Here is a 12,340-nt window from a genome sequence, read left to right as displayed (position 1 = left end):
GAGTAAAGCCCTTTGGCGTTGTCACCCACTTCCTCCTGTGCTTGTTGTATCATCCTAATGAGCCACTTCACCTACAACCCACCAAAGGGCTAAAGGACAGCCAGAAACCAGTATGACGGATGACAATGAGCATGAGCGGCTAACATAACACGATTCCTAGGGATATCTAATGCTGGCAACGAGGAGCGGAGTCAATATACCAATATCTGCTATTGACCCCCTACCACCGCTGAACACCTCTTCAATGGGCGTCTTTTCACACGGACTTCAAAGAGCCAAAAGGAAAATGGTCAGTGGCTTACAAGGTACAAATGTGAGGTGGAGAACCTTCTTTAACAAGGCCTCAGAGCTGTAACTGTAGGTTGCTTAAGACACAAAGGCAACCACCTGTTTCACCTATGTGGATGCAAACAGGCCAAGATATTCGTGTTGGCCACACGCACAAATATAATCAGTATAGGACAAATGGACATTTATCACAACACGTGCAATCTCAAAAGAACCCCCAGCACCACAACCAACGACTAAAAATAGTTGGTCATTATGGGAAACACTACTGAAGGAAAACCAAAAAGATGACAACGTTCAACTGCACAACCAGTACACCACGAAAACAGAACTGCTGCCCAACCAAAGTGCCAAGAAGCTTTCATGGGATCAGACGCCATTGTGATATGAATAATAAAATGACACAAAACAATACTATTTGGATAAATAAGGCTGCAGTATTTATTAAGGGGTGACCATACATATTAAAATTTCAATAAATAAATCCCTAAATAATTAATTAATAAAAACCAATGACCGTAACAAGGCTTAGTCCTAAAGACTCAAGCCTAGGAATCCAAATTTAAACTGAACCATCAAAGACCTGGTCCACCCATATTTTATTGGGCGACAATCCCCACTAAGGAATACCGCGACTTCAGGGAGGACGGGCGATGTTCAAAGCTTCTTCTTCCACAAGGCCCAGCGGATGTTCCAGCACTGGAATAAATAGAGACTGAAGATTCCCGCCAAAACACCGCTGGCCAATCAGCTGGATCCACGACATCCTTCCAGATGTTTCCAACACATTCCAGAACCTGCTCGTGACTAACACAGCTGACCTTCAAGTGAACTCAAAAAGGTAAGTACCAACTCCCACCATATAGAGGGGGAGGGAGACCATTTATGATTAAATAGGAAAAACTAAACCCACAGGCGACTTGACCTAATGCGTCACTGTTGCTAAGGGCATCCTGGCCTTCCATTTTATTTGGTCAAACTGGGATCTCTTTCCGTAGCTTTGTGATCAGTCCAACTAGCAGGAGCTGACCTTACATAGTTCTGAACAGCTGTGAATTCTAGAAAAAAAAACTAAATTAACAAGAAAAAATAAATTCCTTTAATTTTTTTTTAATTTGTGGTGTATATATATTCTGCTTCAACTTCCCAACACAAACTTCCCGAGTAAAGATTGCACTCAGCAATTTCACAATCTCCAGCCAAGAGGGAACATTGCTGATCTAAGCAAACACCCTAAAACCTTCATTATAGTGAGGCAAAACACCTGGACTTACAAAAAATATGACGACGTTTACTGAAACCGCAGCCCTTCGCTGGTCAGAAGATTCCCGTTAGTCAGTATTCCTATTCCCATAAAATCCTACACATTCTTAGAGGACAATGTTGTATCAGAAAAGCCAACGGAAGAATGTGCTTCTCACTATTGGTGGGCTCGGCATATCTTTAACAAACACACTGAATGTCTGCCAAGAATTTTCCTACAATGTAAAAAACGCCAACGATAAGAAGAACTTGTCCTTGTGAGACTCACTTCAACAACTCCTGTGGCAACTCTACAGGCCCTTTTAGGGCTCATTCAGACGAGCGTGGTTCTCGTTCGTCTGTTGTGCGTTGAAACATGAACGCTCGTTCCAGATCATTGCCCTGTGTAAACAAGGCAACGTTCAGCCGATGAACGAGCAAACGCGAGGTTGTATAGTTTATTCAACAATAAATAATATAGTTGTCGGCAGCACAACTCCCAGACATTTTTCCGGTTTTGTTTTTCACTCCCCGCGTTCCAAGAGCCATAACTTTTTATTTTTCCGTCAATAGAGCGGTGTGAGGGCTTATTGTTTGCGGGAGGAGTTATAGTTTCTAATGGTGCCATTTAAAGTCCCATATAATGTACTGCAATACTGGAAAAAAATTATTTGCGGGCTGAAATTGGGAAACACTGCGATTCCCACATTCTTTTTTTCGCTTTCATTTTTAAGGCTTTCACCATGCGGTAAAAACGACAACTTAAGTTGATTCTGCGGCTCAATACGATTACGGTGATAACAAATTTATACAGGATTTTTATATATTATTACTTGAAAAAAAAAAAAAATATTTCACCAAATTCAGAGCCAGAACGTTTTTATTTTGAAGACTTATTTTTTGCAGGACAAGCTGTTGTTTTTATTGGTACGTACAACTTTTTCATCAGTTTGTATTAATTTTTTTTTTGCAAGCTAAGTTGATCAAAGAACAGTGATTTTGGAATTTTACATTTTTTGTTTTTTACTGCGTTCACTGTTAAATGACGGTATATTGTAATAGATTAGACTTTTACGGACGCAGCGATACTAAAATTTTGTTTCTTTTTTACATTACTTCAGAGGAAAAATGGGAGAAGGGGGTTTTTTGAACATTTAATATATTTTTTTTTCACTACGAATAACTTTATGAAACTTTTTTTTTTTTACACCTTTTTTGTGTCCCCCTGGGGGACTTGAACCAGCAATCATTAGATCGCTGGTACAATTTTCTGCAATACTAATGTATTGCAGTATACCGTAATTTGTGACAGAGATACAGCTTAACAGAGGCAGACAAAAGGCAGACCTGGAGGCCTTCATTAGGCCCCAGGGCTGCCATGACAACCACCGCTTCACACCCATCGCGGTGTGCGGGTGCCAACGAGCTGTCAGAGGGGGCCGCCCCACCCTTTTCAATGCTTTAGAGGCTGCGGTCACAATTGACCGCAGCATTTGTGGGGTTAAATAGCCGTTAGTCTAGGCTGTAAAACACAGCTGACATACGCAGGGTATGGAGGGCACTCAGCCCGTGAGCGCCCTCCATGCTTCCCTATGACACTTATCACATACATGTACGTGATAATGCGTCAAGGGGTTAAGAGATGTTGCGAGGAGTGAGTGCTTATCCGGTTTATTTTATTTTGGGTTTTTTTGTGGGGGGAATAACTATATGGTGCACGGTGCACAGTGCACGCCTAGGCATATGTCTATTTTTTCAGGTGCCAAATTGCCTCCATAATAGAGAAAATCCCATTGCCCTCTTACAGACTAAGCAATGCCCCTAAAAACCTGCACCAGTGCCCCCATAACAAAGTCAGGTAGCAAAAGTGTCTCCCACTAAATAGGCAACCAGCAACAGTGGAAAAGGTAAGAAGAACAGTAGGTGAAAAAAAGCATGACCTCTAGAACTGTGTCGCTCACCACCAAGGGAACGTACCAAGAAACTATGCTATAGAGTAACCAATCCCTTTTGGTGCAAATTTTAGATTTCTGTCATTTTATATTTCAGACATAACGTCCATAATGATCACCATCAGTGTTCTGTGCAGATATACATAACTGGAAATCTGACACCGGTTACAACAGAGTAAAGGTCCTTTTACACTGGCCAATTATCGGGCAAACGAGCGTTCATAGAAAGCTCGTTCATCTGCTGATCGTTTAGTTTTAAATGTGAAACATATTATTGTTGTCGGCAGCACATCTCTCTGTGTAAACAGGGAGACGCGCTGCCGACATGATAATAATGTATGGGGACGAGCGATCGGAGTAACGACCGCTCGTCCCCATACTAGCTACTTGTGGAAGGAGCAAACGAGAGCCGATCCACAAGCATTCTCGTTGATCGGCGCTCGTTGCACCGGCCAAAATGGGCTGGTATAAAAGTACCTTAAGAGTTCTATGAGATTTCCCGAGAAGAGAATCTTTAAGTAGCGCCAACACCCCCTTCGTTAGGAGCTGCGTGCGAGTCGTAGCTCACAAACCCCCGCCAATGTCATTCTCTGACATGTAAGAAATGTAATTTAGCAACAACCAATCTGCAAAATGAGACAAGTATTACGTGATTATGGGAGAAAAAGAAACAAAATTCCCAAGCTATCCCCGCATTTAAGTTTGTTAAACTCTAAAAATATCAAATGTCACCAGTGAGAGTCACATATATATATATATATATATATAGTCACAAAGCAGGAGACTAAAAGAACTAGCCATTGACCAAATAGACAAAGATGACAGACGGCTGCCAATATAAGGCTTTCACAAGGTGGCCGATATGAGAACAAAAGACAAAATTATAGCGCAAAGTATTTACAGAAGTGTTTGTGGACAAATACATATTAATAGTATCAGGCAAAACGGTGACAAAATCACTTCAATGACTATGTGATATCAATAGGAATGTGATGCGGGCACCTGTGAATGAGGAGGGGTTAATAAGAGGTGCTCCTTAGAAAGCAGTGCCGCTCACATCCATGTCTCAAGCAAAGCAGGGAGGACCAATGTCACATGGGGTCCCTCAGAGGCGGTGTACCTGGAGGTTCCCTGGGGCTGTCATCTCCATCCATCGCCAGTCTGATCTGCTTGATGAAGTCCGAGGTGTAGACGCCGCGCTCCTGCCAGATGGTAAGCAGCCGCCCCAAAGGCTTCTGGCAGCCATCGTCTGCTTCACTGCATCATAATGGAGGAAAAAAACATATATATTACAAATAGTAAAGTAAAAAAAAAATAAACAACTAAAACGATAATACATGGGAAGACACGTTTATGTATAAAGAGTAAAGGTGGCCACAGACCATGATCAGATAACCACCTAACACATTGTGACAGATTCTCTGCTCACTCCAGTTGGAGAATACAGACAGTAAACTGCGCCTGTACTATTCACAGTAATGATGCCCTGCTCTACCATCAAACCACCTGCTAGGAATTGTACTAATTACAGTATATATATATATATATATATATATATATATATATATATATATATATATATATATAATTAATCTTTTTTTACAGAATTGCATCTACATAAAGACCTGACTGATTGGGAGACAGACTAGTTGCTAGGGCCACGCTGCCAGAAAACTCGGGCTCTGGTTGTTAGGCACTGTAACCCTAGCAACCAGACATGACTCAATTTCAAAGCAGGATTGGCACTTTTTATATGAAAACCTAAAAAATTTCAGTTTTCACACGGCTTACAGACCCTCACAATAGGCTGAAATGTCCCGTTTTGAAAAGATCACTTTTTAGCAAAGGATAGTCAACAGGTTGTTTTTGGACAGGTTTCTTAGGTCCATGTGGCTGCTGTAAAGCAAGTCTCTAAAGTTCCGGCCACCGTTCCGAGCAGCAGCACAGCCCCATAATCATGTACATAACATTAAAAAAAATAAAAAAATCAGGAAATGAAAAAAACATTAAAAAAAGGGCATGGGTTTCAGTCTATCGTTTTAATTAGAAAAATATAGGTATGTAAATCAATGACAGAACATGGGCTGGGAAGTTATAAAAAGAGCGGAATGGACGTGCATTTAACTTTTGAAAATAGGTGTAAAGAACGCCACAAAACAAGCGTTGTCTGAATATCGAAATGGAATGAAAGGGTTAACACTATTTCCCTTATATATTAACTTCTAGCAGAACGCTCCGGCCGAGCAGATATATGGCCTTGAATATAAGCCTTGCCTGCCGAAACCTGGATCTCGTGATTTATGGGAAAGTTTTAGCTGCCAAATGCTGTTGGCAATATATTATCTGGCACTTTCTACTCCATTCCAAGTGTGTGATCTCCACATCATAATCCAGCATAAAAATCTCATTTAATATCACGGAGCGGACAGATATACGGTACGGTGGAGGCCGGGTGTCTAGTGCAGACTTTTTCCCCATTTAATAGTGGCTGGTACATGAGATGCATCAGTCAGTCCGTTATGCACAAAATACATTTCAAAGGAAATTTGGAGGGAAATTTATTTATGCATTTATTTTTGTTGGCGCTTTGATGGATAGAAAGGATTTAATGTGTTCTAGGAAATGTATCACTTTTTTCAATAATTGAAATACATACTAAATATGTTTTTATATTTTGATTGGATATATTTTTATTCTATATTTTCTTTACAGGATTATGTGGCGGCCATCTTGCCTGAGGTGCTGCTCTGAACTGCGACGAGCAGTTGTAGAGATTTGCTAAACAGTAGCCACGTGGGCAGTCAGGAAATGACTCATTGATTTTTATGGGGGAGTGTTGTGGGCATGCTTTGTGACCGGTATAGAGGTGTGCACCATCTTACTGATCCACCATCTATCATCGATGGTCTGATCCTGTTTTAGCTGTACCCAGCTTTATAATAGAGGAAGAGTGAGCCAATTAGAGTTCAGCGGCCAGTGTGAAAACTGAGATCTCTCTAGATCTACTTTTAGTTTAAAAAAAAATAAAAAATCTGAAATGTTCAAATAAGAACCATAAACAGTAAGACCCCATGCACACGAACGTGTTTTTGCGGCCGCAATTCACCCGCAAGTCCCATTCATTTCTATGGGCCCAGGCACAGTCCGTGCATTGCCTGGGAGCCCAGTCCGCAAAAAGATCGGACATGTCTTATTACGGCCGTATTTTGCGGTCCAGGCTTATTGAAAATAAATACACATGGCCACGTGCATGGCCCGCGAATTGCAGGCGGCCTGTGGGCCCTCTGAGCCGCAAATAACGGCCGTGCACACCACTACGGTCGTGTGCATGAGGCCTAAATTTTCTTGTTGCGTGTTTAATATACAAAAAGACTGTCATGCGACATTCTGCTAAACTACCCCCGACTCCATGCATACAGTACAAGCTCTGGTCTAGAGAGTTGCTTGAAGAGCAATCCTTTGCTACAGTGTTTTTATCAGAATTTCTCTAGAGGTCGTTACGGCTTCCATGCAAACCGTGATTGACCAAATATTGTAAATTTAAGAAGCTAGTTAACCTTTTCCAGGAGTCAATTTGATGTTTTCAGGGGCCACCATATAAGCCTTTCAAATACTTATAGAGGCTCTGTCACCAGATTATAAGTGCCCTATCTCCTACATAATCTGATTGGCGCTGTAATGTAGAGATAGTTTTTCAAAATAAAAAGCACTATCATTTTTGAGCAAGTTCTGAGCAATTTTAGATTTATGCTAATTAGTTTCATAAAGACCAACTGGGTGTGTTTTTACTTTTGACCAAGTGGGTGTTGTAAAGAGAAGTGTATGAGGCTGACCAATCAGTGACCAATCAGCGTCATACACTTCTCATTGTTAGAGCCCAGCTTCTTTCACTGCACAATCACACTGTCCTGCTGGGCTGGAACAATGAGAAGTGTATGACGCTGATTGGTCACGGTCATACACTTCTTCACAACACCCACTTTTTCAAAAGTAAAAACACACCCAGTTTGTCTTTAAGAAACTCATTAGCATAAATCTAAACAAGCTCATAACTTGCTAAAAAATTATCGTTTTTCAAAATAAAAACCACTGCTGTTATCTACATTACAGCGCCGATCAGATTATGTAGGAGACAGGGCACTGATAATCTGGTGACAGAGCCTCTTTAAAATAGAATACCCAGTTAGGGGGTTTTCTAGGAGTTGATGAACTATCCTTAAAATAGGCCATCAGTGAGTGATCAGTGGGGGCTCGAGCACTGTTAATCCCATTGGTCAGCAGAAAGACGGGACCATATCACCCCCTAAACTCCTTGGGCCATTTATTACAGTACACAAAACAGTGTCATTCAAGATTTTGTGGTGGTGCCTGGTACTGCAACTCATACCCATTCAAGTGAACAGTGTGGCATGGGGAAAGAGGGTTGGACCCCCAACTATCTCACAATTATGTGTGATTCTAAGGAAAAGTGATCAATGTAAAAACCTATGAAACCCCAGGAGCAGGTTTATAGGCACTTTGTCTTCCTGGCTCCTGTGATTTGTTTAGCCTTGCAAGCCATCTCTACAAGATACAACTGCAATAGCACTATATAGTCTGCAGTACATTTTGACTGATTCCAATAACAACAATATTAGGGAAGTCCGACTTAGGCAATTCCCAGTACATTAAAAAAAGAAGCTCTTAAAACAGAGCATATTTTCAATAATTAGAAAAAGATGGCGGTTTTCTTTCAGAAACAGTGCCACCCATGTCCATGGGTTGTGTCTGGTATTGCAGTTCAGCTTTAATGAAGTGAATGGGGATGAGCTGCATTACCACACCTGACCTGTGGACAGGTGTGGCACTGTTTCTTGGAGAAAGCAGCCATGTTTAATTGCTCTTGATCCAAAAGGCTGAAGGTTAAAGACATTTTAAAAAAATCAGACCACTAGCCCAATAAGAATTGTAATTTCCAGCACCCAACACCTCTGTACCTGGACACATGAGAAAAGGCTTCCAGCAGAACATTCTCAAATTCACGTGTGAACTCCGGTCCCTTGCGTTTACTGTTCTGAATGACATCATTGGCCAAATAGAGGAACGTTAGCTTTCGACTTGACTTTGCTGAAAAATGAAGGGTTAATAAACTCAGTGAACGATCAAGCACAATCATGTAAAATAGTCAAACACCCGCTCCTGTTGATAGCACTATATATATATATATATATATATATATACACATTCCATAAAGTACAATATACTCTTCAGGATTCTAGGACACGGTAATAGCTCCCCCTACATGATACTTTTGGAAATACATTTGCTTATAGAGCCAGCAATATATTTTTTCCTACATTGCACAGCAGTAATAATTTTCTGGATAAAGCATTATTGTAGTGAATGTGCTGTAGCGGAAAAGCAACATGGATGCCAATGCAATAAGAGATGTTCTGGAACAAAAAAAGGAAAATTTCCATTACGAATTGAGCGATAGACACAAGACATACTGTAAAATATAATAAACTGGCTCGTTCCGACTCTGGCAGGGAAAAAACAAGGTACGTGAGCCGCTCTAGCGGCGCCATGGATTGGACGAAAGCCACGGTCTAACAGAGGACTAACCAAGCAGATTACAGCTCCCCAGGACCAGGGGTCTGTGTGGTGGGAGCGCTTCTAACTATTAGACATCTTCTGGATGTCCACTCTAACATCTCTGCATGCGGTAGGTCTGATCCCTTTTTCTGCAGCACTGATTAGGGGTGGATTCACACACGGCAGATTTTGATGCAGAAATTTTATGCAACTGATAATCTGTTCTATTGATCTGAATGGGGCTGTTTCTGCAATGAGTACATGGATTTCTGCACGTTTCATTCGGATGAATGGAACGGATTTTCAGTCGTAGAAAATTTCTGCAACAAAATCTGCCGCGTGTGAATTTACCCTAAGGCCCGTAATCATGGTCAGTGATTACGTCATGGCAGTCGTCCGCATTTGCGGGTCGTGCTCCCGTTATAAATTATGGGAGTACGGTCCGTAAAATGAAAAAACAGGACATTTCCTATTTTTTACGGAAGGTTCTACGACACTGACACCTTCACGTGAATATACGGGAAGGTGTCCGTCAGCCATAGAAAGGAACGGGTCCGTCATTACGGTCCATAATTACAGACAAATTTTACGGTCTTGTGCATGGGGCCCAACAGACCCCCTTAAATTGCATAAAAAGAAACATACAATTTATTTTTTTTGACCATCCACTTTTAAATTCATCCAGTTTATAATTTAGGTTGCCTAGTAAACATTATGGGACGCGCTTCATATTTACAACTCCTCACTGCATCTTTAAAGGAGCTGTTCACATGTCCAATTGGTATATGGATGGGGATCATAGAAGAGGGTCCACCACTCTGGATCCTCCTCCTTTTAGGAAATAGTGGATTTATTTTTTTTAATTCTAGTTATCATGGCCAAAAGTCTGCATGTATATTGGTATAGCTAATACAGACCAGAGGAAAATGATTTTTTTATATGGGTGGATAATACACATATACACACAAACACGTTCCTGGACGTAACCATGGAAACAATAATGAAATCATCTATTGTTGACATTGCTGGCTACATTCAGAGACTTGAAGAATGATGAACAATGGAAAGAAGGTTTAGATTAGTTACTTGTATTCTTGTTTTATGACTCACCAGCTTCATCTATAGGAAAGATTTAGAGCCCCTTTAACATGCATGTGTTTCAGATGAGAACTATTAAATCTGAAAATGCAATTCAGTTCTCAAAGGCATCGGAGCTCTTTGACTGCGATTAGCTCTACGTTTGTATTGTATTATACCGGATACAGCCATTTACAGAGATAGAGTCCAAGTGTCACGGATGGTACTTGATTCATCAAACATTACAGAATGATTGGAGCGCTTGTATTACCAAGGCAACCTCCAGCAAATTACCCAACTGAGTGACATTAAGGGCCATTAGAATGAAAAATTATGTGTATTGAAGATCATACATATAATAGGCACTGTTTGGCGCATTCATTGTCTGAGCGGTCACTGAATACCTAAGTGTATTGAGGTTTATTGTGCATTCGTCTAGAAGGGTCGGGATGGCGGATTAAGAAAAAGTATTTCCAAAGCATTATGATTTATTTACCAATTCTCACATAAAGATGGGAGGTCTTCAAAGAAGAAGAAAAACTTTATTCCCAATACTGACCTTGAGTTATGTCATAAAACAATTGTGATGTGTTCCGTACTTGATTAAAAAGCTGCCAAAAAATTTGGGCAATTGGGACAGCGGTTATCTTTTTATAGTCGGGCGTATTTACACATGCAGGTTTTTTAGTGCAGTTTTCAAAGCTAAAACCAGGAATGGATTTGTCCTTTATACTTTCTGCCCCTTTAGGCTATGTTCACACGGGGTCTTTTGCCGAGTTTTTTGACGCGGAAACCGCGTCGCAAAACTCGGCAGAAACGGCCCGAGAACGCCTCCCATTGATTTCAATGGGAGGCGTCGGCGTCTTTTTCCCGCGAGCAGTAAAACTGCCTCGCGGGAAAAAGAAGCGACATGCCCTATCTTCGGGCGCTTCGGCCTCCGACCTCCCATTGACTTCAATGGGAGGCAGGAGAAAGCGTGTTTTATGCCCGCGGCGCTCAATGGCCGCGGGCGAAAAACGGCGCGGTAATTGCTGTTCACACGGAGTATTTTGGGGGAGGAATATCTGCCTCAAAATTCCGTTTGGAACTTTGAGGCAGATATTCCTCCCCCAAAATACTCCGTGTGAACATAGCCTTATGCTCCACAATTGGTTTTGGCTTCAAAAACTGCATAGAAAAACCTGAGCAAAACATGCAAGTATAAATCCACCCCTCCTCACACTGGTAGCTTGGCCTGCACAGGGGGAGCGGTGTTGATAGTCTAGCCTGGTGTTTTATAAACGGCGGGTCGCAACCCCCTGGGATGTTTTGTGAAGACCTCCGGGGGGGTCGCAAAAGCCACTCACCAATGTCCCAGTTTCAACTGTATCTGTGTCCTGCGTTAAATCCAATGCTGGAGCAGGGTGCTGACGGCTCCTTGCTCCAGCATTCACTATGTAGTGCTAGCCATGAACGGCTCGGTGCAGACATGCGTGATGTAGTGACATCATCGCACTTGTCTGTACCAAGCCACACAATGAACAGACGGAGGAGTAGAGGGATCTCCTCCACTCGTCATGGGAACAGGGAATTTTTTCTTATCAGACACTATGTGGACATTACACTGGGTATGGGGGGGGGCCGCTGTGGATCTATATACTGTATAGGGGCAGCTGCGAGGGCATTAAACTGTGGGAGGTGCTATGGGGACATTACACTGTGTGGGTGAAGCTATGGGGTCATTATAATGTGTGGGGGAAGCTTTGGGGGCATTATAATGTGTGGGGGAAGCTTTGGGGGCATTATACAGTGTGGGGGAAGCTTTGGGGGCATTATAATGTATGGGGGAAGCTTTGGGGGCATTATACAGAGTGGGGGAAGCTTTGGGGGCATTATACAGTGTGGGGGAAGCTTTGGGGGCATTATATTGTGTAGTGAGGCACTATAGAAGCAGAAGGATCTCCTCCACTAGTCGTGAGAACAGGGATAGGTGAGTAATTATTTTTTTATTCTGCACTATGGGACATTATACGGGGTATGGGGGGCCCCTGTGGGTCAATATACTGTATGGGGCAGCTAGAGTGAAATTATACTGTGTGAGCGTAGCTATAGGTACATTATACTGTATGGGTCAGCTATAGGGGCATTACACTGTATAATGGCAGCTATAGGGGCATTATGCAGTGTGAGCTATAGGGGCATTATATAGAGAGTGTGTGTGTGTGTGT

The 12,340-nt window shown here is 41.9% G+C and overlaps 1 protein-coding gene across 1 annotated transcript in view; it reads right to left on the bottom strand.

Annotated features, from left to right (window-relative positions):
• Positions 1-12,340, bottom strand: part of RPRD1B (regulation of nuclear pre-mRNA domain containing 1B) — a 52,609-nt gene that overhangs the window by 33,525 nt on the left and 6,744 nt on the right. Inside the window, exons 2-3 of the mRNA XM_075845885.1 lie at positions 8,459-8,588; positions 4,603-4,739 (exon numbers count right to left, since the gene is read on the bottom strand). Of these exons, the coding sequence (XP_075702000.1) occupies positions 4,603-4,739; positions 8,459-8,588 (267 nt within the window). The remainder of the gene's footprint in view (positions 1-4,602; positions 4,740-8,458; positions 8,589-12,340) is intronic.

This window comes from Rhinoderma darwinii, chromosome 13 (assembly GCF_050947455.1).
Source record: "Rhinoderma darwinii isolate aRhiDar2 chromosome 13, aRhiDar2.hap1, whole genome shotgun sequence".
NCBI lineage: Eukaryota > Metazoa > Chordata > Amphibia > Anura > Rhinodermatidae > Rhinoderma > Rhinoderma darwinii.
This window is presented reverse-complemented; position numbering and strand designations above follow the sequence as displayed.